Source organism: Colletotrichum fioriniae (genome assembly GCF_027942845.1).
Source record: "Colletotrichum fioriniae strain IMI 355084 chromosome Unknown scaffold_15, whole genome shotgun sequence".
NCBI classification, from domain to species: Eukaryota; Fungi; Ascomycota; class Sordariomycetes; order Glomerellales; family Glomerellaceae; genus Colletotrichum; species Colletotrichum fioriniae.
In genome coordinates this window covers 955,065-981,034 of record NW_027076851.1, presented here as the reverse complement: position 1 = coordinate 981,034, position 25,970 = coordinate 955,065, and the positions used below count along the sequence as shown (strand labels likewise).

Here is a 25,970-nt window from a genome sequence, read left to right as displayed (position 1 = left end):
ACATGTACATCTGCAGATCATGGCAGTGTAGAGGTACTTTACCTTGGTCTTCAGCCACGGACGGCCGCCCTGGTGCTGACAGGAACGGACGTATTCCGTTCTCGGCGCGTATGGATACTTGCCCAGGGCTTACAATGAATAATTATCCGCGTCATTACTCGCCGCCGGCCCCAGGTTTGGAGTGCTGTATCATCGCTGCAATCCTCGGCCGTGTCATGGACTCATTCATGGCTCAATGGTTGAATACTAGGCAAGTATGGAGTATGCAGTAATTAACGTGCTCGAGTGAAGGTACATTAGGACGTGGTTGTCGCTGTCGTTCTGTCATTTCATCTTCGCCTCCCGTCAGCTCTGATCTACCTAATACCGCCCGGTCGTGCTGCGGTCCTATTTCATGACGGCCGCCAGATAAGGTACGGATAAGAAGGGCGGGAACAAGGACGGGAATGACACAAGATTACAGATAATCTTGTATCCGTAAAGTTCAGCTCCCATAGGTACTCACTCCGCCTTTTCGCCATCATCATCCATGGCACTACTTCGTGCCTTACGCAGTACCTTGGCATATCTTGCTCTACGGATACCCGCTCTTTCCCTTGTCCTTTGCCCTTCCGTTTCAAACGGATTCTGGGGTCCTCGGCAGAAAGAAGAAACACCAAAGCGCAGGGAGTGATGAGATTTGCTAGACATTGATCGATGCAGATATACCAATCTCAGATCTCTAGGTAAAATCACGACTTGCACCGTATTAGCGCTGTCTTTCGTATATTCTCTCGCCAATATGCCTCAGCTGCCCAATGTCTCTACATGTATTTGTATCTCATGCACGGCCAGTATCCTTCACAGTTCCTTCACGGATATTCCAAAATGTTCAGCTGCCGGGCATATAAACACAGCAGTACCTACGGACAGTGTAGGCAGGCTTTTTACCCCCCAATCGCATCGTCGTGATCCACGATCCAGGCCATCTAGGCCGCCCAGGCCATCCAGAAGCAGGCTGCACATTTTGAGGTTGCAAATACCCCAAGAGTCCAGACCTCTTCAATGGTCCATCTAAGCTCCTATGGTAGCCTTCATTCCGGTCACCGACACGTCGGCAGTTCAGATTACCCCAAGCCATCTCACGGAGCAAAGCTTGCAACGGGCTAGAGTTACAGCCACGTCGCCGACTTGGACGGAGCGAAGGAGTCCAGCAATAGTTGAATCATCACGACCGAAGCCGGCGGTATCTTGAAAGTACCTACGCTTCCACTTCCGGAACCCCCCGCACCAACACCATCAATACCGGGCACCGCCAGTCTGATTCCTCCGACGGCACTCTTCAAGTCCAGAAAGTCCTTCACCCACAAAACTCAGACCCGAGTCTTCGCGGTCTGCTGGGCCGAAACAAGGCCGCCTCAGCAGTCTCACTACTCGGTATCGGCCTCGCCATCAGCACCAATACCATCGTCTCGGCATCAGCAAATCACCGCAGTGTGGCACTCGTGCATCAAATGGACCGATACTCTGTAAGGTGTAGGTGGTCTGCACTCTGTACCCAATCCAATGTCAGGCTCACGCACCTCACCTCACCTCACCTCAGACTCTCTCAGTCAGCCTGCCCTCCGACTATTGACTATGAAATGTGAACCCCCTGTCTCCGCCATTCCGACTTGCTGGGCAGAAGGAACAAGATTTGAGACAAGAGTCACCGAGAAGACGCGTCTTCAGCTGAGAAGTGAAGCCAGCCGACCACGTAGGACCTACCAATGCCAGCACACAGCAGCTGCTACTGTAGCTGCACAGTCCCTTTTGTCCTGACATGGGCAGCTGGGCTGAACCCGACCCGACGTGTGTCCAGCTCCCCCGGACTTTCGCGTTAGGCTCTCTCTGCCTTGCTTCCATTTCGGTGAGGTGTGGGTGAGGAGTTAGTTTGTTACCTCCATTTATTAGGTGCGTGTCACCAATGTAAACGGAACTGGAAGTCATTAGCGAAAGCCTGTAGTACCGTTTCGCTCTCCGTTTTCCCGTTTTCCCCCCTTTGCGCCCTCGCCCGTTCCCTCCACCCACCCCTGCCCGCGGTTGCCCTACATTACCTTGCTCGGTCTCCACCGGGAGGGGTGGTCGCCCACTTCCTTCCCACTCTGCACAGACCGGGAAGTCCACCCCTGCCCCCTTCCTTTCCTAAGGTACTTCTCACAAGTTCACACATGTCACTCCGTCTCCTTCCCCCTTCCTTCCCACACCCACACACAACAGGTTCGGTACCTACGGTGCTCCTTCCCGCCACGCGAGGCCAACCTGAAAATAATACGGGGAAAGGACCGCACCCTCGCACTTGCTGCCTTGCAGCCCACAATCCCATAATCCATAATAACCCAGCCTTCGCCCGCATCCATCAATCGTGACGACCTCCTCTCGGTCCTCCTTCTATTCTATTCCGCGACTCTGACATCCCGCCATACCGCAGTCACCGAACTTTCAAAGGGCCTCGACGATATCACAATAAGCCTCTTCCACCGCCTCACACAAGTTTTCACGCATACGCCTCTACTTACTACCGCTTCCCCGATCGGCCCTCTACTCGATCCAGCCCACACCGTCTAGTGCTGTCTCGCCCTGCCTCATTCTCACCGGCAACCGAACAAAGGAAAACGAACATTTCCTCCTCTGCCAGTAAACCCTTTTTCTGGACCCCTTGGATATCCGAACGCCCGCCCGCCTGGATTCTTTGTCGCTTTCGTCGATATTTCCAGCACACCCTCCCGTCATCCCGAATTCCAGAGTCCAGACTTCCCTGCTCTCTGCCACCCCGTCCCAGCTATAACACAAGGGTCCCTGTCTTGGAGGCTTAAATAACTCCCGCTGCGATCACCCCGGCTTTTTCAAAACACCACCAGCCAAGCAACTCATCTACGCGAAATCCAGCATCACGCGTCATTTATCTCACGTCTGCATAGACCACAATCATAAAGAGGCCGCGCATTCCATCCCATCTTGCATTCCTACCCGCCTTCCAGTCCACAACTAGCCGCCAGTACCAGACTCCACACAAAATGTCACCAGCGCAAGACCAATATTACTACGTTGTACCCAATGCCAGCGCCATGGACCCCAACGCTAGAGAATTCGATCTTGCTTCACAAGGTTGGATCCAAGCCACCATCATCGAGGATGACGATCTCATGTTTGGCGGCAAGTCCTTGAGCACTTGGTATGAGGAGGAGAGAAGACGCCTGAGCAATGGTTCCTCGGATGAGGAGGAGCATCGCGGTCGCCAACGAGTAAGCTACAATGCTTCGTGAAGCCTCCTCGAGACACGCCACTAACTCTTCCAAGGTCCGCAAGCACCACTCTTCTCACAAGCACCATCACCACTCCTCGAAGCAGCATTCTGCCAGCTCCGACAAGAAGCACTAAGCGCGCCCTCTTTCAGCTCTCTATCTCCTTTGGTATAGACCGCCATCACCGCGATACCCTTTGCGAGCGCTTGAATTTCATACCCCTTTCACGTCGACTCTGTATATCCAATATGGATACCTGTGTCGACTTCCTCGCCTCCATTCCTCATCTCAATACCCTCCTCTGTGTGGCATTGGGTACACTGGCGTTTGTTTTTATCAGCGTTGCATGTTTCGGCTGGGTCACTAGAACGGCTTCATGTCCAAAGAGAGGACAGCAACCAGCATGGAAATCACGGGAGCCAAAGCAGAAATCCGCATTTCTCCGGCACTACCTTTCGTTTTAATTGTTATTGCATTGATCGCAACGGCCTGCGATAGCGTCATGATTCGCATCTAGATGGTTTTGGGGCATCATCACCAGACACTCTCCGACTTGAACGTCGAGAGCTGACTTGTTATTTTGCATGAGTGGATAAATGTCAACTCGGGGGATTTGTGCAGCGGAGGCATCATACACGTACTGTACCCCGTTGCGGGACGGCGTGGCTACAGGTTAGCAAGATAAGACTGTTGCGAGGCAACGAAGGCGAGCAGTGGAGCTTCATCTTGAGCTGAGTAGCGGTGAGAGCTGCGCCTCGGCTAAGAGCATGGGGCCCACGAGAACGAATACAAATCAGTCAAAGTGTATATCTTTGTGCCCGTTTATGATGCAGTGATTGCCACTGTTTAAAAGAGAACCATGTTGTATTGCGTCCGAGTCCTTGACAGACATGACCGCCAACAATGCACAGCAGTGCCGCCCCCACGCTCAACAGTTGAGGCACATGCATAGCCATAGCAGAATCCAACAGACGAGTTCCGTCAGTGGTGTTATTCTGCAGGTCCAGCGCCGGAACATATAATCGAGCCTACCTACCTTAGTCAAGCTGCAGCTGCCTCGCCCACAGTTCAGGTTTAGGCTTGTGTCCAGGACTCCAGAAGCCCAGAGAAGACAAAGTCTGGAGAGCAGCGTTGCATGCACACACATGCATACGCGCTACGGATGACTAGTGTCCGTCTGTCTGCCGCGATTTCTTTTTCTGCGCGGGATGAAGGCCCTGGTCCTGCGCGGGTTACTGCCCGTCGTCTCGGGTACGGCCGGCGGCTGGTGCCGGAGGCATACTGGTGGCGCGCGCGCTCGCGGGCACATGGAGAGCGCCAGAGTGCCAGAGAGCCAGTGGCAGATGGGGGTCAGAGCCTGACTCGTGAGTGTCTGGGTGGGTGTGTTCTTGACTTTTGTCGTCCCGTTTTCTTTTCCATTTCTTTGTGTTTGGATCTTTTTGAGGTGTCCGGCATCGGCGATGTCGGCATTGAAAAACTTTTATGAGGTTGGAGATGGTGCGAGGGATGGATTTGCCATGCCGAATGCCGTAACTTGATATCGGCGTGTACGGATAGTCATCTCGATAGGCTTGTTCGCGAGTGACTAAGTTTGCCAAAGCTATTGGCCCTTTCAACATCAACGTCGTGGTCTACTTACGTCGTGGCTTGCGGTCTGTGGCTCTAAGAGCCGCGATGTTGCCGTCTTGGTACAAGTTTACGCCTTGATACTTGAGTGATGTGCAATGAGCCCAAGTGCTACATCGAATGGACAGACCTAGCCCCAGATGTCATCATTTCTTGCAGTGTCAGGCAACTTCGTCTTCCTACTGAGGCAGGTTTGATCTTGACTGATCACGTAACATAACTTTAAAAGCTGCCCTCGAGTTGAGCCTCAAGAGTTCTCCCCACTGCTACCTTAAGCTTAACTTCATGCCTCAATCGAGCGTTCGTGTAAAGTGACCAAGTCCCCGCACAACAGCTCCCAAGATGTGGCCACAGGCCGTGAAAACTACAAGTTACCTCCGGCCATGAAGTTCAAAGCTATTCTCTCATGAGAACTCCACGCCCGCCACACCGGATTACAACAGGACGCATCACAGACTTGCACCACTCCTTAACCCCTAGCATCTCGAGGAAGCACTGCCCTCGTTATTCTCGCGGCTGCGGCATTAGCTCGCGCAATAGCTACGCAGACCAGCATGGGCCAGAAGCGAATTATTTGAGACCGTTCTGACCTCGGCAGCACCAAACTCATCCAATGCGAGAAATTGACGACGCCAAGCCGGGATCCAACAGGACTCCCGAACTGCAAATCCCTCAGGTTCCAGTTGCGTACCAGCCTGCTGCGGGGAGCATGGAATATAAGTGCGGTGGGCTAGACGCATATGGACGGACAACACTGTTTAGCAGCCCGAGAAGCATGGGGGAGAGGTAACTTGAAGATCACTTGGCAACTTTCTATGAGGACACAAGGTCATGTCCAGAGGTGTGGTTTTCTTTGCTGACCTGGTGTTGGTTCAAGATGATGAACTATCATCACGATCTCGCAACATGCGATTCGCTGTTATCAAGAGTCTTGCCGGTTTCAACGTGGCAGCAACACGTGGACTTATGTACGTCATATCGCCATACTAAAATGCTGGCCTAACCAATGCACCGACCCGTCACGCTCTTGCTGAAAGCCATAGAAGCATGGCAGATACTGTCAATAGGCCTACGACGCAGGGTAGAAGCTCATAGAGGCAAACTGTTGTTACGATCAAAAGGGTGAGTTACTGAAGTCTGCCCCCTTACTGCCTATACGTGTACTCCCTGCGCAGTATATATATCCGAGCTGCTCCTTGGTTGCTTGAACCCCTACTATCCCTCAGTGATATCCATCCGGAAAGACTCTAACAAATGCTCCGTCGGAAGATTTTTCACGTACTCTAGTGGCCTCAATGACCATCTCATACTACACTTCCGTGTTATCATCATGGACTATTCCCAGCCAAGTAGTAGTACTCTGGCAACTTCAACGTAAAATAAGACAGCCAGTACGGTTCATCAGCAACACGGCTTTTCTGGTCACGTCACTCGACGTGGCGCGAACTGAGTGTTCTGGCTTCCAGGGTAGTGTTGTGCTACAGGAAAATGAAAGTTGATTCAAGGCGCGAATTTCGAGATATCCAGATGGTGGCGCTCTATGGCATTTGAGCTGGCTTTCCAAGCCGTTACTCCGGTCATGGATACGCACACAGCTTATCAGATTTCTTCATCGCGATGCTTCTGTGAATCCAGGCAGGCTAGTTCGGGCAGTTGACCTGAGAGATTCTGGCACAAAGCTTCAGAAGGGCACATGTACAAACAAGGACGACGATACGGGCAACTGTTAGAATGACTGAAAACTACTAGGTAGCTTTTACTTCGAAGTACCTAAATACTGATAGCTATCCGCTATTGAAGACTGGCATCTTTCGATGTGCCATAGGCGAGCGCCGTATGCCCAACTTGGACTCTCTTACAGACACCCACCAGATGCTTATGTATTGCAAGCCGATCTCTCGCAGTAGCCCGATCGGTGCTCATATGCCAGTACAGGCACTTCTGTGCATGGGTGGCCTGCTTTCTTCCGGTCGCATTTCCTTCTCGCGAGTTTTCTCTCGCCAATGTTAACGCCGCACTTGACGCAGTGGTACCGAACATAGGGTCTGGTGCACATCTTCTTTGCGAATGTTGTCAGTGACGTTCTGGTAATGGTGGTGGTACGAGATGAGAATTATGTTTGTTTTCGATTTTGTTGGTTTTCGGTTCTTGTCAAACTTGGCGGTGTTGACGATTGTCTTTTAGTTTGCTTGGATGAAAGTGTGTGGTTAAAGGAGTAGTTGTATTTTCAAGTTTTGAAGCACAAGGAGTCGACTTTTTTATATACTTTAGAGATAAGAAGTGAATCATGCTGTCGGATATTCGAGATATCGTGGCTTACGGTGCATGGGAAGGTGAATCACTCAAGTTCCTTCCGAACCCTTCGAATGCTGATGCGACGCCGAATCGCTGCTTCTTCCTGAGATATGAATTGGTCACCAGAATGCACAGAACAATGATGCGGACAACGGTCAATTTTCTTGGAAACTGTTGTTTAGCTTTTACAAAAATACACAGTAGTTAACAGCTCCCTGTTGCTTAAAACTGGCGGGCACCATCCATCGCTGGGCTGCCTATGAACTCGTTGGACATACAACCAGGGGCCCTCCACACAATGACCTTGCCCATCGTTCTCGACCATGTCCATGTTCATGATCTTCCTGTATAGATCGATATGCTTGTCGAAAGCGATCAACCCCTAATTACTGCTCTGCTCTGAACTGGAGCGTCCGGTGCACTTGTCGCAATAACCCCTCCTGGGATTGGCGGACAATATATCGATTGGCCCTGCGCATTCTCTCCCCTCCTTCACAGCTGCGCATTCGACCTTCGTATGTAGGTGCCGATGACTTCCACTCTTTGACTTGCATTCCTCTGTCCTGCACCAATATTGGCTGTACTGGTAGGTGCACATTTTTTGGAGAACGTATTCGGCGATGCTCTGGTGGTGAGATTGATGTGGCTCGGCGACTACATTGGTTATTCTTGTTGATGCTGATAGCATTGGGTGTCTGTGTTGAGAGTAAGAAGTATGTCTGGCTGGATCGCTGCTGCTTCCTAAAATCTGAACTTCGGCTCAAGACAGTAGGTCCGATCTTTAATGAATTCGTATTTCCTGCTGAGATCTCGGGAGTTTTTGCTTCGTATACGGTCCGTTGAATCTGGGTTAAAAGTCCAACTTCTTCCTTCTCCTTGAGTTCTTCTTATACGACTTTCACGGGCGAAGGACAGTCGCCGTGTGTTTCCATAGCTTTATCACCAGGCTTTGCAGGAATGAGCGGCTGAGCTACGTGGCCCAGGATAAAAGGCAAAGCAGCAAAGGCAATACCTGAACAGTCAAGTCATGCGATACCTTTTGTGTGGGTTCTACCTGATTGATTCGGACAGCTGATACGAAAGATTGAACAACATCTTCGTGTCCTGGCCTGATGAAGGGCGTGCAGAATGGTTCAAGTTGCTTCAACAATACTCGAATAAACCCCCGTGATATACCACTTGACCCAAAAAGTCTATTCTTTGCATCACAATCAACACCTAAGATTCTTGACATCGAACAACGTTTCTATGAGGCTCTGCCCCTTTTGGGTGGTTGTGACACAGAGAGGCGGAATTGATAGCAGATGATTGAGTGCCGAGTCGGTGGCGGTGGCATCCAACTGCTGAATATGGGCTTGTTGCTCAAAGGGGCGTGGTTATGTGACTGTGGAGTCAGGGGCACTTCGTGTCACCCTCCTTAGCCCGGTAATGTCGAGGGTGGTACGTAGCAGCGTGATGAAGGCCTTCTGGTGAGGACTCATGTGTCTAGATTCTCCGAGCCGAATCGCACTGAAGCGTTGCGGTTTTGTTCGCCGTGGGTTCACTTGAGGTCACGGAGATAGAACAGGTCTCTTTGCGGGCCGAGTGTGTGAGAATCGCAGCCTGGCACCCGTTCGTGTGTCTTGCTCAATTCTCTTTGGGGTAAAGTAAGATGAGCGGCTGTTCACGATTTGTTATGGACAGAAGCTTCCTCGTACCATGTACAGCAATGCCCTAGAGGGCGACATACGAGGTTCACCGCCCAGACCCTCCCAAGTACGTTGACTACGAGCGTTGACAGACGAATGATCTTGTCTGGCGTATGGACTGCCACACTCGATGAGAAAACTTTACGGTCTGAGTAGCTGTTCCGTCACAGATGACAAATGCCGTTGCGATTCTCAAGAGACCCTGTCTAGAAGTCATCTCATGGTGCTTGCATCTGCGTTTCGTTAAGAAATGTAATGGGGATTTATCTTAGGGGAGTAGACCCAGGCACATCGTGTTACTAAGAAGACAGCGCACTGGGGTTTCTAATTGAACGACTGGTACCAAAAAGCCGAGAAGCATATGATTTGGATTCCACCTTGAATATGGTCGCTGTGTAGTAAAGTACAATAGGTTCTCAACGGCAGGGGCAGTCCTTTCAACAGACAGCAAGAAACCATTGGTAGCTTCTTCTCCCAGTCAATCAACCAACCAACCGCAATCTGAACTTCACGGTCTGATTTACATCGCCTTCGAAATTATGAGCTGCTTGCTTTCGGAAGTCACATCTCACCATGAGGCATACATGGAAGCTGTTGATGCTATTTGCGATAGGCAGTACTTTCTATGCCAAGTTTACGATTTAAAGAACGAGATTAATCTTGTCAAACGTACGCCAAGCGCTTCTTCCACGTTCACGTATTGAGCTCCATATGTGAACAGTGTCTCTCGGAAGTTGTTTTCTCAGTCGCTTGTAACATCACGTGCAAGATTCTAGAGGAATCATTGCCCTCGCATTGCTCCTTAGCTGCCGGATGCTGGATAGTCCGGAGACGAGTCGCTCATCGAGACCTTCCTGGCAGGGCGATGCGTAGTTTATCGGCCGGGAACGGGATTGAAAAACGATCCATTCCGCCGGAGCCGGCGTTTCCGTGGTCCGAGTGTGCCGTGGCGCAGCAAGCTTTGAGCCAGATCGGATGTGTAAATCTGCAAAGTTCCATCAGACCACTGCAACCTTATGAGCCTGTGACGCCTCGGACGCCCACCAGGCGTTGGAACATGCGGGGTATAGCTGATGTACCGGAGAGAGACTTTGCGGATTCCGGATGTACGTTGAGGGGACAACGGCCAAGAACTCTCCATGTCGCCGGGATGGGACATGCTTGACGAAAAGCCAGCGAGCGTTTAGTGGACGAAATGCAGTGCTGAAAGCAACGAGAAAAAGGTTCAGCCGGGCGAACGTCTTGGCATCTCGGCTTCCTTGCGGTGGCTCAGCCCATTCGGATGCGCAGGATATTTGGATAAGTGCACTGAGCAGGGAGACTCTGACATTCTAGACTTTGAGCTGCAATCTTGGAGCAACCAACCTTTCGTAATGCGGCTATGCAAAGTAAACAGTAGGCTTTACTCTCAAGAAGCTCGTTGCAGCTGGCATAGCTCCCGGTTCTTACAACGCCTCGTGATTCTCGTACCCCCCCCCCTCTTGGTCAAGTGAGCAGGCACTACTCACGGAATGCGCTCCGGCCGACAGCCCCGCGGGTCCGGGGACGGAAGCTTTGAAAGCCCCTCACCGGTCGCAGCTTCGCGGACCGAGGAGTTGTAGGTTTTGCTTGCTGTCTTTTTGAGGCCCATGTAATCGATGGAGTCTAAAGTGACAAAGGGATTGTACGGGCGTCAGCTGCGTTGACAAATTCTCAGCCAAAGTGGCTCGGCGGGGCGCAAACAGCCCAAAGGACTACAGAGGCGTAACGGGCTGGACACATGGCGTTGATGATCATGAGTGGCTTTGCGGGGTCAGCAGAGGACCAGGCCAAGGAGCCAAGTGTTGGTGATGGGGCTGTGGGCATGTGAAGATGAGAGGGCCCAGAGGAGAGTAAATGGGATGAAAGCTGAGATGCGATGAAATGCGGACAAATGAGTTGACAAGAGTTGCGTCTGGATGACGCACTGACTGAACGAGTGATGAGCTGTTTCTTGTTGTTCAAGAATTGGCAGACATGGCAGACGAGCTTCATCTCATCGACAAGGTCATCCCAAGAGTCTAGACCTCTTGGACGTCAAACCAAGCTTTGACCAGAGGATTCGATTTCGTCAGACTGTGTGGTCTTTGACTTTTGCTAGCAGTGCCGTCCGGTCATCTTTTAGACGGCGTCCGATGTGGCCGTCTCTGATGTGTCCACGGTGCCATGCAGAGCGCCACAGTGATCCCTCCTTGACCTATTTCAAGAGAGGTGTGAGAGGATCTGACTACCGTAAGAAACAAGGTAATGTGTGAAATGCAAGGTAAGGTTAGGTTAGCTAACGACCGGTACTGCCGGTTTCCGTAGTAGTCTCTTTTACTTTCTAACCAGAAATCTCTCCTCAAGTTCCTTAGTCTCTTATTACGCATAACTACGTACTGCGTGCCCGTACACCCTCAAAAAAAGACTTCGGCCAAAGTCGCCCACTTCACCGAAAGTCGGGCGCCGATCAGTGAGTCCGGTGCGGAATCGGGCCCTGCACGGCAACCCTCTCTAGTGGCCCCATTCACGGGAATAGACGGGAACTTTGAGATGAGGCCCGCCAGCGGTAAATGAGGGAACGCGCAGGCGTCAACAGCCCTGTGGGCTTCGAGGGCTTCAAGCCTCAAGAAGGTTGGTTCATGGTTGTACCTTGACTTGACAATCAAGAACTCATGAAAATATGTAGGTAGGGTTAAAGGAGACACCACCAAAGACTCATCTGACATGTCTCGCACACCCAAAGCTCCCGCGTCCTTCCCGCACCGTCACCGTCATTTGATCCAAGGCACGCAAGTACCGAAGAGGGTTGGGTAGGGCGCATGTCTCAGTATCCAAGACACAGACTAGCAAACTGAACCCCTTCACCGCAGGTCATGAAGCCATTGAGAGTGTTGCCCTGGGCGAATCTGGGCCCTGGACGGGCGATAATGGCCTTATCGCTCCATATCAGCGTGGTATCGCATCATCCGGTCACACTGACTGGTCGCCAGGGAGAAACACACCCATCATCATGGCCCGTTGATAACCCACAACAAAACATTCAAAAGGTTTCAACGCTACCTTACGCCTCATGCGTGCCCGGGAAGAGAGAACACTTGACCGTAGCCACTATCAATGTCGTATCTTTCTCTCTCTCTTTCTGAGTTTCTTCGTCGCCCGGCAGATGGCCATCCCGCGGGCGTGGACGGATGCCACGGCCTTTCATCGCCTGACCACGCAGCCACGCTCGTCCACGTCGGCCAGCTGTTTTCATCCACTTAGAAACGCGAAGCTGACACCGCCATAACATCATGACATGACCAGGGGCGCGGGAAAGTTTCTTGCAGCGCCATGCGGCGGCATCCACATATCGAGATGCAAGGGGAGAGGGTCCTCTCTTCCATTCGCATGACACTCTTCCGCAAGGTAATAGGTAAGGTATTTGTCGGTACAGTAGTGTAACTCGGGCGTGCATGTTTTATTCGCACAGCACACACACTTTACGTATGTACACAACGATGTACACAAACAAGTACCTCATCGACGCGAAACTGAAAATTTGTTGACACATCGGAGAATTTCCATCATAATTTTTTTCTTGTCCCTCTCGTTTAATTGTTTCCAGGGACCAGTTCGACGTCACAAACGAAAACTCCTGCGTCGTAGCTCCAGTTCTTTTTCTCGCGTAGGGCCCCTTTTTGGTTACGTGGTTCGGCCCTTTTTTGCACATTCTTCCCGTTGAGGTCCCTTGAATCAGTGGTTCGTGTGAATCGATTCGCAGCTGGAGAAAGGCCTCGTCTCCAAAAGGCCCCAAAGTAGCCCCAAGAAGCAAGGACTTCAAGGAGAAGAGAAGAAAAAATTGCTTGGTTGGACCCATTTAATGCCCAGTTCCGGACACTGCCCGGGCCAGACGGAGCTCACAGCGCAACCCTCCCGGCCCCATCGTCATTACTCATTCTAGGTCGAATTACCTCAAAAGTACTACTTTCTACCGAGTGTTATACATACTTCGTACTAGTAACTACTCCTTAGTCTCAGAGATGTATGCGGCCATGGCTGGCTTTGTACCCTCAGCGCCCTGAGAGGTGTGCCACGAGTGTGCCCAGAGCCACACACACGCACACACACACACACACACACACACACACACACACATGTACACCCATCCCAAGTTGCTGTGGCCTGAACGGCTGGTAGTAATGGCCATGGGCGTTGGCATGAGTAAGTAAGGATCGGCCTTGTTCCGTTGGGCGCTGCCGCGGGTCTGATCGCCATCGCTCTTCAGATTTTTAGAGCGCCTCGTCTCGAACGATCTGAGCCTTAGATTGGTGATCACTGCATAGGGTTCCGGCACCCGCGGCTTATATAGTGGGCTTGGGATCCCGTTCGAACTGCCCTCTCGTCATATTCGTCAGATCCCATTTCCTGGCACGGCACTTGGCTCTTCGTCTGAACGGTTCCCCCTATATTTACATCGGGCACCCATCGACACCTCACGTCAACAATAAGCACAGACACTTACAGCAACACACCTCTAAAGAGTACAAATACCAACACGACGGCACCCAGCACACAGACGGGCTACTACCACATACCACCTTGATCTTAAACTCTCAACAACAAAACATTCAGCTCTTACACACGCAAGGATCACATACACCTCACACCATCCCAACATGTTCGGCCGTCAGTCACAAACTCAGTTTCCCAAGCGAAGCAGCTCAGGCTACTCTTGGCCCGAGAGCGACAGCGAAGACGACATCGTCATCAGGCCCTGCGCCACAAACGAGAAGGCCGATGCCACAGTCACCATGACCGAGTGCATTCCGGGCCCGACGGCGGTGGACCAGACCTCTCAGCCCAGACCTTCCCTCAGTGGCCGCCGCGCCTCCGCCGAGGACACCAACCTGCAAGAGCTTTGGGAATGCATGCTCGAGCTCCAGCAACAATATCACTGCTACAACTCGACGCGTATGGAGATTGCTGCCGACAGGGAGGATGCTATGGACATGATGCGTATGTTGACACACCCACTTTTTGCCCCTTGTAAGAGCCTTTCGCTAACACCTTGTTCAGCCACCAAGTACTGCATGGACATGCTCAACGACTCCATCGAGTCCCTTCCCGAAGAGGGCTGGAAGAAACTCAGCAAGTTTCTCATCACCGACCTCGAGCACGCCCAAAAATCGCAAAAGTGGAAGTTCTGGAAGCACCTCTAGATTTGTGCATATGGACCGCCCAACTCTTGCATTCATCCTTTCTTTCAGCGAAGCGAAGGGCTCTCGGCTCTGATTAGAATGATACCCCCCTTTTATTTTTCTCATAACAAAAGTTTCGGTTTAGGGTTAGGCGTCTCATCGGATATCCCCTGGTTCAACTATTCACACTTTGGTTTGGTGGTTCTGAAGGCATTGGCGGATTTCTGTTCAAATATTTAATCCATCACGCAAATTATATTTGACACACTTTGCCTCTTCTGTCTCTATGTCTTTCTCAGAGTGAATTCTACACTTTCACTCACACGATTTCGTCATATCGTACGAGACGACATCTCATGGAATGCTCGGTGCGGGGTGTTGGAGATCTCGGCAGAAGCTCACGGCCGCCGGCTCCGATTCCGGATCGTGAATGCCGATCGTTCGTTGGCGTGCTCACCAGTGTGACACGACATGCATGTGCCATTACATCGCGGGGAAAACGTCAGGTAGGCCGGTGAGTCAGAGCGTTTTGACATGTCGACTCAAATGCCACGCTAGCTGCGAGCTTACACGTACTTGTCAAGTAGACAGGAGGTATTTCATCACGATGTTGAAAGTGCAGTGACGTAGATTGTTTAATGGGGGGAACCGTGGTATCCGCAGCATGTCTCGATTCTCGAGTCAAATTGCGGAATTAACCTTCAATAGCGCAGAGCATCATTCATGAAGATCGTCGTAGGAATTCATCTCATTGGGCTAAACTCTCATTACAAGGTCATACAAAGAAAGCGGAAACCAAAACAATAATCAAGCTACACGGCCGGGGCAACTTCGACAGGTCCCTGCGGAAGCCGGGCGGCGGCAATGTTGCACTGCCGGAACAACCGCACCTCATCTTCCGCAAAGGCGCCCACTACGGAGTGGATCACGCCGCGGTTGTGGAAAATGACAAAGTCGCCCTGCTCCCAGTCGTGAGCGTACACATTCTTGGGCGAGATGCCCGGCCGCTGCAGGCGGTGCACCGTCTCCCGCACCTCGGCGAGGTCCTCCACCACGGTGCCGTCCGCCAAGTGCAGCTTCCGCACCGCCGAGGGGTGAACCTGCAACGCCAGCCGGTCCGTGACGGGGTTCCGCCAGCACATGGGCAGGATCTGAATCTTTTGCTCCTCGATGGGGGGCAGGTCGTCGAGCGGGACCTCCTTGCCCTCCGAGACCATGCCCAGGCCGGTGGAGCGGGACTTGGCGCTGCTCATCCACACGTAGGGGTGCGGTGCGTACTCCACCTTTGTCGTGCGGACGAACTCCTGGTCTTCGGGCGAGAGGTTGTCGTACATTGCGTAACCGGACACGAAGGCTGTGGTACCGAGAGGGACCGTCATCTCTTCGTCGGTACCGTCGTCGTAGCGGAGGGTTTGCTTGCGGCCACCGGGCACACGGACTGCCAGGAGAGTCGTGGCGACGGGCGGTGCGAGACCGTAGAGCGCAGCATCGATGTGCCAGCGGTAGAAACGTGTAAAGTCCAGGTCATCCTCATCAGGGATTGTTGTGGCGTGGAATGTGCGGTGGTGAGGGTGTCTGAGCTGGATGTTCTTCAGACCCTCGTACTCCTCGACGAAGCCATTGCCAATGACTTGGACTTGAGGCTGGTGCGGGATGGTCTTCAGATCGGGATGCAGAATGGAGCGCTTGGCGTCCAGCGTCTTGCCGTGGCCATAGTTCTCACCAGAGTCAGGGTCGAACTTTTGTGTAATCTCGAATTGTGCCTTGGGAGATGCATGTCCCTGGTTCTTGATTATGAGCACCTGGTGCTTGAAGAGAGCTTCACAGATGACATCAAAGTCGGCATCTGCAAGTCGTCAGCCCCTGGTCTGAATATGTGAGTCTTGTTACTTGAAGCTTACCAGAGGAGGTTACCGATTTCACGGGTATTCTCCCACTACTTGTACAGCATCGTCACTTTCAATGAATCATGCTTGCGTCATATCTTACCAGTGAGATTCTCAATGTCAGCGTTGCTTATAGTCGCGCCAAAATCAACAGCCGAGCCCACAGCAGGGACAATTGGCTGGACGGTTATGCGAGAAGGAGTCTGTGAGATGGCCATTTTCAAGCTGAAGTTCAGAACAATGTTGGCTCTTAATTAGGTAGTGCGTTGATCTTGTTTCGAATGGCAGCTGTCTTCCAACATCTCAAATGAATATATAAAGCAGTCTGGGGGCCCTGAAGAGGCTTTTATGTCTTGTGAAAGACACTGTGGTGGAGTCGTGAACTCGGATCCCGCCGATGACCTGCGGGTGAGTTCGTTATCTCACCCGCACCGGCCCGCCCGCACTCGAGAACCTAGATGTAGAGATGGTGGGGTTTCTCGATAAGGCTGTGGCGTAGAACACCGAGTTGCGCATTTCCGATTTGTATTTTGCTGGTATCATTGGATGATTACTCTCGATATCTTTCGACTCGTTGAAGATTCTGAATTTGGACATTGTGCATCCTATCAAGCAGTGCCGTAAGCCTGTTGTTGACAGTAATCTGACATCTGGCTGCTTGTGTACCCAACTAGTAAGGTACACGACTCCAACCTTGAACCAACATCGGCTCGACGCCCCAACGCCGAACCGCGAGTCACCCCGCCACCCCTCCATCCCATCCCTCTATCGCATCTCTCCATCTCTCCCGCCCGCGACTCGGCCTCGGGGCGCAGAATCCCGCGAATTTCTGATAGTTCTGCCCGAAATGTTGCAGATTCTCGTGTGGTAGCCCCTCAGTGCGCACTGGTGCCTTCCATCTCTTCGAAGCCCGCTGCTGGCCTGGCTGCGTCGGTCTCCGCCCTTGCGCCGACCGAAGCGGACCATGTCGTCGGAGGGAAGCGGCAGGAGAGTGTTCTCAATGCTCCGGCGCGTCGTCTCTGCCAGAGGCTGACTGCAGATCTGGAGACTAGGCATCCGTGGCAGTGAATACTCGTAGCCGTCTTCAGTTGTTGGCACACGAAAGCAAGCCAGGACGTGACCGTAGTGCTATCGTTGTGTCTGAAAGATGAGTTGATAGCGCTGTTGGCTCCTCAGTGCTTCTTGACCTTGTCCATCCATTCCTTGGAAGCCTTTGTGCCGTCGTGAGCTTTTCGGAATAGTCCTCGCTCCCACTCATCCAGACCGCGGAGGAAGTCCTCGCCGGAGCCTCCAACACCATCATCACCTCCTTTTCGGGCGTGCAATGCGATCTCTGACGCGCGCGCTATGAACGTCTTTCGCATGGTATCGCTAAGGTCGCGCTCGTCGAAGAGATCTAGGATGCGAGTGCCGAGGCCGTAGAAGTGAGCGCTCTGGTCTCTAACTGGCACCGAGCGCGCATCGGCCTTGAGTGCTTGAACGACTTGGTTCGAGAGTGAGGGAGGCAGGTTCAAGGTGACGGGCGCCTTGGAGTCGTCGCCGGTGCCCGCATTGGCAAGGGCGAGCATCTCGGCGAGCCAGAGAGGGAGGCTGACATTGGTTCCTGCCTTCAGAGCATGCGAAGGGTTATTGTCGAGATATCCGAGGTCGGCGACATCGAGTTCGAATTTGCAGGGGACTTTCTAGGCAGTTGTTAGCTTTTGGCATCGATTGTACCGAGTGTGGAGGTAATGCTGCGAGTAGAGGGGCATAGTTTGGGATATCACTACATACTTCGGCATCAGTGAGAATGGAATCAATGTCGTAGTAAGACATGTTGGTTTCTTTGACGAGAGACTCGCTTCGTTTGACTGCTTGTTGACAACTGAATACTAGACCAAACCTGGGAGGGTGTTTGCTGGTGAAGCTTGACGCGTCTGACGGTGCATTAGACGCGATTCTTGCTGCCCAGCCACACATCACCCCGCCATGTCTGTTACTGCCAAGCCACATCCCTTGGGTGAAGCTGTGGCTGTGGGTGTCTTAGTAAGGTGAAGCAGAGGAGCACCCAATGAGACGTGAGGGATTACCTAAGAGTGTTCCAAGAGCTCCAAGGAAACTAGAGGTGATAGCTCTCCACCTTTAGTGGATGACGACATTTGTCCACGTCTCTCATTCGCTGAAAGCTTGATTAGGTGATTCAGTAGGTACCTAATTTCTGCGTACACTAAAGCAGTGGACGGGGAGCCGCTGGAGGAAAACGGGGAGAAGCGCAAAAGCGCTGAAGAGCGAGCCCGGCAAGCAACAGCTCGGTAGCCGTAGCGCGGAGGCAGCTTTTCTGGAGATCCGAGCTCCCTCACGTAATAGCCGACCGAACCTCCCGCAATTGACATCATTCTGAGATTTGCACCTGCATTTGTCAACCTGCCAATTCAACCTCAAAAGGTACTTTGACGCCCTTACTGCCTCGTTCTTTTGCTCTCTAGCATCTTACAATCTTGAATCAAAGCCATTGACACTAATCAAAAGACATAGAATACGCAAAATGTCGTCCACCCTCCTCCGTACTGCGCCTGTCCTCCGCACAGCTCTGCGAGCTGGTGCCGCTAAGCCTGCTGCTGCTGCTTTGGCCAGCACCAGCTTCGTTCGCGGCAAGGCTACTCTACCAGACATCTCTTGTAGGTAACGCCGTTATTTGGATCGTATTCGTAGTGAGGATCCAGATGCGCTAATGCCTCGTCCTACACAGACGACTACGGCGCCCTTGAGCCCTACATCTCGGCACAGATCATGGAGCTTCACCACTCCAAGCACCACCAGACCTACGTCAACGGCCTCAACACTGCTCTCGAGACCGTCGAGGATGCCAACGCCAAGGGCGACTATGCCAAGGCTGCTGCTCAAGCTCCCTTGATCAACTTCCACGGCGGTGGCCACGTCAACCACTCTCTCTTCTGGGAGAACCTCGCCCCTGCCAGCAGAGATGGCGGTGGTGAGCCCGACGGCAAATTGGCTGTACGCTATCTCTACGAAATAAGCCCACATTCTACTATATGAGAAGATACTGACACATTCCACAGCAAGCCATCAAGGAGGACTTTGGCTCCTTCGACACCCTGCGCAAGCAGATCAACACCTCCCTGGCCGGAATCCAGGGCAGCGGTTGGGCCTGGCTGGTCAAGGACAAGACCAGCGGCACCCTTGGCGTCGTCACTCGCGCGAACCAGGACCCTGTCACCGGCAACCTCGAGCCTCTTCTTGGTATCGATGCTTGGGAGCACGCCTACTACCTGCAGTACCAGAACCGCAAGGCCGAATACTTTGACGCCATCTGGAACGTTGTCAACTGGAAGACTGTGGCCAAGCGCTTCGAGAAATAAGCAAACAAAGGACACATGTACGATATGCAACTGTTGATACCTAGCAAGAATTTACCGTGTTCGATCAGTGCCGGCCTGTTGGACGACAACGTGCCAGGCTGTGACAGACAACTCAATTTCATACATTGGACCTTCTTAGTCCACATTAACACGTTTTGCAGCTATGGTACTAATGACAATACTGCGACCTTGACCGACAGAAACAAGTTCCAAACTCCTCGCTCTATTCAACAATGTTTCGACGCCATCTCATGGTATTGGGAGGAACCCCATATCCGCCCACTTGCTGCCATCAAAGTGGACGTGCTTCAGCTGCCGGCTCGCTTGGAAGAAGCAGTGACTGAGGTCATGCGATGCCTCGAGAGGCACCTCCGGAATCTTTGCCGACGCAGCTGTCACACAGGCGATGTGTGTTGGATTGTCAGCACCATCGAAGACGGAATCTGACTCTGGCCCTTTCCACCCTGTCGTATCGTCCTCGTACACATAGGATATCTTGCCAGTCTTGGAGTCCTGGTACAGGATCCATGTGTTGAGGGCCTCTGATTTTTGGCCGCTAGAATCAAGCCGAGCTACCGCGAAGCCAGCCATGGTAAAGTTCGAGTCGACAGTCACCGGTAGCTGACCCGTCGAGGTGAGCTGTTGGCCACCAGATGATCGATCATAGTTTTGCAAATGGCCGTCGGTGCTACGGTATATGATACGTGCGCTTGATGCAGATGTCAGGTCTCCGGCTGAGTGGATCACTTCTCGAGGAAGAATGACCAGTGCCGAGCCCGGAGACGCCGTGAACCTGACTATCTTGGGCTCCTGGAACCTGGGCGACTTGTAATCGAAAAACACCTCCATTATGTCTCCGTTGCTCGCCTGTACAATGGTGGACGGCCAGTACGATGCCATCTGTGTTCCCGTGTTGCTGATGGTGTAACCTGCCTCGTTGACGCTGTCTGTCAGGCCCCCTCTCGAGAAACCTTCACGCCAATTGACGCCAAGGATCTTGTCTGGCGACCCAACATAGAAGACTTCGGACTGCGGGATAACAGGCAAGGGCTTCACGAGACGTCTTTAGTGAAAGGTCCACCGACGAGAAAAGTGCGAATACGAACCTCATCGGGCTTGGTCCACAGCTGACCGGCGCCGAAAGGAGAGCCCACTTTGGGGGCTGCGCCAGCTTCCATCGGGGGAGTCCAGGCTTGATAGATGGTCATGTATTGGGACCGTCTCAATGAACCGTCCGCGCCTTGGAAGAAGACTTGCAGGGTAATATCGGAACCGTACCGCCATCCGACAGCAGATACAGCCGAGTTCTGCATGATCTTAGTAGCGCTCGTCGATGGCGCATCGCCATTTACTGATCCCGGACCACCCGTCTGTGATTGCGCGCTTCGGTTCGCCGTCACCCTCCATGCGGCCACGCCGCCGATGACACCTCCAAGAATCAAAACGACTAGAGCCACCGTGATTGCGATACACCATGGGAATCGCCGACCCGTCCGCTGATCCTCCTGTCCTTCAATATGGCCTTCAGGGGCTTGCGAAGAGTAGCCATTGTCCAAGGTCTTGTGTTCACTATAGCCCGAGCCGTTTTGTGAGGGAGACTGCCAGTGACTTGCTCCGTTGGCGATGGCTATAGGAGTGTTGTCGTAGTGTGTGCTTACTTCAAGCCCTGGTTGAACAGACCCGGCTGGACGATCCATGGTGAACAGCTTGTGAGGGAAGATGTTCCTTTGTTCTAGCTCAGAACGGGCGTAGGGAAGCACGAGATTTCAAAAACACCAAAGTTCCAAGAGTTCAAGAGAACGAGCGGGAGTTCGTCGTGGGTCTCTTGCAGTATGTATATCCGGGCTCACATCCGACTCCACGCTAAGGCAAGGCCTTTGCTCACTTTGCTTCGTCTTGTTTCAATACTTTCCAAATCTACGGGAGACCATACAAGGTTCTAAACTCTCGTATCCTTCTAACCCACTCTGAAGGCTACCTACTTTGCAGGACCGAATCGGCCCCCAGGTTCGACACCAGAACATTCGAGCCAATATCTGCAACTGTGCCTTCTCGCCCGCAGGAGGAGCAATGCTAGGTAACAGCCGACATCGAGACGCCCCCTGCTCCATTGATGTCCAAGGTTGCCTCGTCAGAGTTTTCCCCGTTCAATGATAGGGGCTCCATTGGCGCGTAGGATTCTCAAGATTCACCTCAGACTGGAAAAGAGACATGAACCTGGCAGTCATCAGGCTATACACGCTCTACGAGACTGGGAAGACGTCGGCGCCAAGGAGGCGGCACAGCAGGGTCTCTAATTGCGGCCTCTGGTATCCTGCATCTAATAGGGCTGGGCTGACTGAAGTGACGGCTTTTAACGCAGAACTTCATGCACTGCCAGAGGTCGGTTACACTGGAAATACCAAAGTCCCTTTCCAGCGTGCCATCGCTTTGCTGGTCTTGATGAAGGACAGCCTGGACGGGGAATTGAAAGCGCCAGACCGGGGCCCTGGCTAATTCGCTGACAGGCAACGAGCTGACAACACTAAATTAACCTTGTTTGTGATTGAGAACGAGTCTGAGACTGGACGATGATTCGTGGGGTCGCTTTTGGGGGTTAATTCTCCAGTCCCACGGACGATTGAGGCCAATTACTGCACCTTGAATCCCAGACACCAGTTTCTCGGGATTGCGCTTTTTGTCAAGCAATCTGGCCTTGTACAACATTAGAAAAAGCTTCAACTGACTTCATCATTGACCGCTTTGATTGCTGGGCGGCGAAAACTCGCGGTTCAGTTGTCCCTCCGTCAAGAAAATGGTCCAAATGCACGAGGGCCGTCCGTATCTTGGGTTGATCGGCAAAGGATTGGCCCAAAAGACTTTTGGTACGCACCAGATTGCTCCTCACGTGTACGTATTAGGCAGAACCAGATGGTTCGCGAGTCCGCCACGTTTAGGCTTCATCAGGATATACAAGAACGGAAAAGGGTGCTTTAAATAATCGAATCTCGGTATTTAAACATCAAGATAACATATCGCTCATACATGGTCCCATCCAACTCGTTTCACTTGTCTGTATTTCGTGAGAAGTAATCTTACCTTCAACATGCCCCTCTGCGACCTCTGCAGATCCATCGCATGGGGAGATCTCCCGCCCTTCCCGAATGAAAACTTCATGAAGACGTTGAGCGGCTACCCGCGATTTCATCACTTAGTGTTGAAGAGCCAGTTGGTTGAGAAAGATACACCCATCAAAAGATTCGGCGTCCAGTACCATGCCAGCCTGCAGAGTCTCCGCCAAGCGGCCTCTGGCGGTTGCGAGCTGTGTCAGGTCATCGAGACAGAAGCCGATGCACTAATAGAGGAGATCGCAGGCCTTCCCCAGCCAAGACGTGGTCTGATGCAGACCGAGCCCAGCTGGGACATGTGGCTGACGAAGCGATCGGAGCCTGAAGTCTCCGGTGATGGGTTCTGGGTTGTGAATAGAAGCTCTTGGGGGAGTGACAAGTGGCTCGTCCCGATTGCATCCATTGGCTTCAGTTCTGATGAAGGTGAGTTTTTCTCTACTGCCTGCTCAACGTGAACTTCTTGATATAAATACTCATTTGTGACTTAGATGATCCTCGCACCACCGGGTCTTCTGATCGCGTGTTGAGAGAAGTTCCGGACGAGACGACACTCCGCCAAGCTGTTGACTGGCTTGAGAAATGCAACGAACATGAGTATTGTAGTACTCGCGGGACATCACCTCTACCAAGTCGTGTGCTTGACATTGGAACACTGGAGTCCGGTCCCGTCATAAAACTCATCGAGCCAGACGCTGATCTCCACGATCGGTACATTACTCTAAGCTACTGCTGGGGTCAAGGATCGAAGCAATTCACTACAACAAACGAAACTATGCAAGCACGAAAGGAGGGTTTCCTACTGGAATCCTTACCACAAACCCTTCAGGATGCAGTCTTCATTACTAGAAAATTCGGGGTCCAGTACCTCTGGATCGACTGTCTCTGCATCTGCCAGGATGATCTCAAAGACTGGGAGCGAGAGTCGGGGCAAATGGCCACAGTTTACTCTAATTCCTACCTAACTCTTGCGGCCACAAAATCTTCTGACATTAACGGAGGTCTCCTCTCGTCTCGAAAGAAAAGGACATACTTGAAGCTTCCTCGGGCAAGTTCCATTAACGAAGACACATTCATGCTCGCGTCTGCCCTACCTCTCCACAAAGAAATCATCCACGACTACCACTTGCAAATGAGGGGGGAGCCCCTGACAAGAAGGGCTTGGGGCTTCCAAGAACGTGTTCTTGCCCGAAGAATACTACACTTTGGAAGCGAACAAATGTACTGGGAATGTCTCGAGGGTTTCCAGGCCGAAGAAGGTCTCAAACTCCCACACCGACTACCCTGCGTCAATCCCGACCCAGAAGTAATCGCCCGTGTAGAAAAGCGCGCCGGGGAGCAGGCAGAGCTATACAAAGACTTCAACCGCTCTACAACCTCTCTCAAGGCTTGGTCCCATCTCTTGTGCGAGTACGGACCTAGAGAGTTAACGAATCCTGCCGATAAACTGCCAGCATTCTCCGGCGTGGCGAAAACCTTCAGCATGATACTCAACGACGAGTATCTAGCAGGATTGTGGCGAGGCTCCTTGATCGAGGGGTTGTGTTGGCAGCCACTAAGCTGTAAGCCTGCTTCGGGAGGCTATCGCGCTCCGTCGTGGTCCTGGGCCTCTGTCGATGGTACTCCTGCGACGGGATTTTTGGGTGAGAGTATACCTCATGCCGAAATCATTGAGGCAAAGGTCGAAATTGATGGCGAAAATCCATTTGGTCGTGTCAAAGACGGCTGGATAAAGCTCGAGGCTCCGCTTGTTAAGATGGTCGTGTCCGAAAACAAGGGCCCGACAGGACACATCCTCCTGAGGACCGAGAAGGGCGCGACTGACTTCTACGCAATTCTGGATACGATCGACCGGGACTACGCTGCTAGCGGAAGTCTCCTCAGGTCAATGGATCTGAGTGCTGTCGTTCTGGCTTTCACCTATGGCACTCCTTTCAAAGCCGATCCGGAGCGGAAGGATCCCTGTGCTCAAGCGCTACTTGTGGTCCCTTCGGGAGATCAATCGGGTTGTATGAGGAGAATTGGGATGCTCGTCCAGGACGGAGCAGCCTTTGGTGCAGATCTACTGGCTTCCACAAAGTCCGTTGTCACCTTGGTATGATATGCTTGAGGGAAGTGAGGAGACAACTGAAGTGCAGGGTATCATCAATATATTTCAGCTTGTACGCCATGCTGTGCTGCGCCATCGTTTCGCCCGCGGGGCAAACGTGAGGTACCTTAGTTTAGGTAGGTTTCCACATGCTGAGATCCTGTTATGGAGATGTTAAGAAGTGCGCCTTGGTCTCTGGTCTCGCCGGCATTGAGTGCCACACGCTGATCTCCACCGTTTTGTTGATCCCTCCCAGCGATATCGGTTCAATGCCGTCGAGCCCGATGTTGGATCTTGACGAGCCAGCGCTGATTATGTCCTCCTGAGAGCTTGTCCGCCTGCCACCGCGAACCTCGACCAGTCTCTCACTGTGTTGCGTAGCAGCATACCAATCATTCTGTTTCTGATACGATGCAAACCCTCGAAGTGGCGGTCGACTTGGCTGCGTAGGGTGATAGACCTGTGTCGTGAAGACGAGTTTAGATGCCAGGATGTCAATGCTATTCGGGTAATATTAGTTAGCAACTCTATGCAGTATGTGGGCACGAGTATCGGGTTATTACTCACAACATGACTACGGGAAATAGGCACTCAAGTGTGTATGCGAAGCGGTCAATCTGACTTGCCGCGTTCGTAGCACTCTGTGCAGCAATCTGAAAAGAATATGTGACGGCTCGCATTGTTCCAACCAAAGCCAGCGTCGCCAGCCGGACTTCAGTGCTTCGCATTAGGTATTTGAACAGGCCTCCCTTCAAAGCTGCTCTCAAGGACGTCGACTTGACCTCAGCGAACGTCTTGAGCAAGAAGAATGAGCTGATACACTCGAGCGAAGCTATGAGAACAAAGTAACCGATGTGTAGGTTGTTGACGGTGCTCTGCAGGTTCGTGTTGCCTCTTAAGATGAATCTGGCGCGCGAGACGGCGATCATGATGCGTATTGATATGATTGAGAGAACCATGATCCAGAACAAGCTGTTGAAGATCTGCCAGCCCAAGTCCTTCAAAATTCTTCGGAGGAGAACGTAACTGTAGAAGGATAATCCGACTTCCTGAATCTGTATGCAAGGTTAACACAAAATACGTGGAATGCCCTTGATTTCCATCCTCACCATCCAGAATATATCACCAAACACCGACGCGGCAGCTTTGCTCTTGAGGGAATACGTCTCATCGTAGAATGCATAGTAGCAAAGCCCGTTTGCGATAGCGCCAGCAGCTGATGATATGATCGGCACTGCATTTATTTGGGAGAAGGTTGTGATTCCAACAATGAGGAAGCCAAGAATCACGTTGGCGGCACCGATGGTACTCAGAATCGACCAGCTTAGCTCGAAACATACTGGAAGGAGCGGCGTCGACATATTGGCGCCACTTGAGCAACTAGACGTTTACTCAACTGTCGCATGGTGGTTGGATGTGAGAGTTGGCTTGAGCATTTTCTGTCGCGAACGCTTTACGAACAGTCTGGCGCTTAACACTCTCT

At 52.2% G+C, this 25,970-nt stretch overlaps 7 protein-coding genes across 7 annotated transcripts; 3 read left to right on the top strand and 4 right to left on the bottom strand.

Annotated features, from left to right (window-relative positions):
- Nucleotides 1-3,035: 3,035 nt before the first annotated feature.
- On the top strand, nucleotides 3,036-3,399 carry N0V96_010783 (uncharacterized protein; the record flags this gene model as incomplete). The annotated part of the gene is made up of 2 exons (XM_053189160.1): nucleotides 3,036-3,263; nucleotides 3,319-3,399. 2 exons carry the CDS (start codon nucleotides 3,036-3,038, stop codon nucleotides 3,397-3,399), a joined length of 309 nt encoding a protein of 102 aa, XP_053053148.1.
- Nucleotides 3,400-13,527: 10,128 nt separating this feature from the next.
- N0V96_010782 (uncharacterized protein) lies at nucleotides 13,528-14,070 on the top strand (the record flags this gene model as incomplete). Its single annotated transcript, XM_053189161.1, has 2 exons — nucleotides 13,528-13,867; nucleotides 13,928-14,070. The coding sequence occupies 2 exons, from the start codon at nucleotides 13,528-13,530 to the stop codon at nucleotides 14,068-14,070; spliced, it is 483 nt and encodes a 160-aa protein (XP_053053149.1).
- A 791-nt stretch (nucleotides 14,071-14,861) lies between these two features.
- On the bottom strand, nucleotides 14,862-16,153 carry XAN1 (Alpha-ketoglutarate-dependent xanthine dioxygenase xan-1; the record flags this gene model as incomplete). Its single annotated transcript, XM_053189162.1, has 2 exons — nucleotides 14,862-15,895; nucleotides 16,039-16,153. The coding sequence occupies 2 exons, from the start codon at nucleotides 16,151-16,153 to the stop codon at nucleotides 14,862-14,864; spliced, it is 1,149 nt and encodes a 382-aa protein (XP_053053150.1).
- A 954-nt stretch (nucleotides 16,154-17,107) lies between these two features.
- On the bottom strand, nucleotides 17,108-17,750 carry DRC3 (Dynein regulatory complex subunit 3; the record flags this gene model as incomplete). The annotated part of the gene is made up of 2 exons (XM_053189163.1): nucleotides 17,108-17,617; nucleotides 17,709-17,750. The coding sequence occupies 2 exons, from the start codon at nucleotides 17,748-17,750 to the stop codon at nucleotides 17,108-17,110; spliced, it is 552 nt and encodes a 183-aa protein (XP_053053151.1).
- Nucleotides 17,751-18,459: 709 nt separating this feature from the next.
- Nucleotides 18,460-19,294, top strand: SOD2_2 (Superoxide dismutase [Mn], mitochondrial; the record flags this gene model as incomplete). The annotated part of the gene is made up of 3 exons (XM_053189164.1): nucleotides 18,460-18,592; nucleotides 18,664-18,929; nucleotides 18,995-19,294. 3 exons carry the CDS (start codon nucleotides 18,460-18,462, stop codon nucleotides 19,292-19,294), a joined length of 699 nt encoding a protein of 232 aa, XP_053053152.1.
- Nucleotides 19,295-19,543: 249 nt separating this feature from the next.
- Nucleotides 19,544-20,991, bottom strand: N0V96_010778 (uncharacterized protein; the record flags this gene model as incomplete). Its single annotated transcript, XM_053189165.2, has 2 exons — nucleotides 19,544-20,323; nucleotides 20,401-20,991. 2 exons carry the CDS (start codon nucleotides 20,989-20,991, stop codon nucleotides 19,544-19,546), a joined length of 1,371 nt encoding a protein of 456 aa, XP_053053153.2.
- Nucleotides 20,992-24,650: 3,659 nt separating this feature from the next.
- N0V96_010777 (uncharacterized protein) lies at nucleotides 24,651-25,416 on the bottom strand (the record flags this gene model as incomplete). The annotated part of the gene is made up of 3 exons (XM_065759044.1): nucleotides 24,651-24,855; nucleotides 24,907-24,987; nucleotides 25,055-25,416. The coding sequence occupies 3 exons, from the start codon at nucleotides 25,414-25,416 to the stop codon at nucleotides 24,651-24,653; spliced, it is 648 nt and encodes a 215-aa protein (XP_065612354.1).
- Nucleotides 25,417-25,970: the final 554 nt, after the last annotated feature.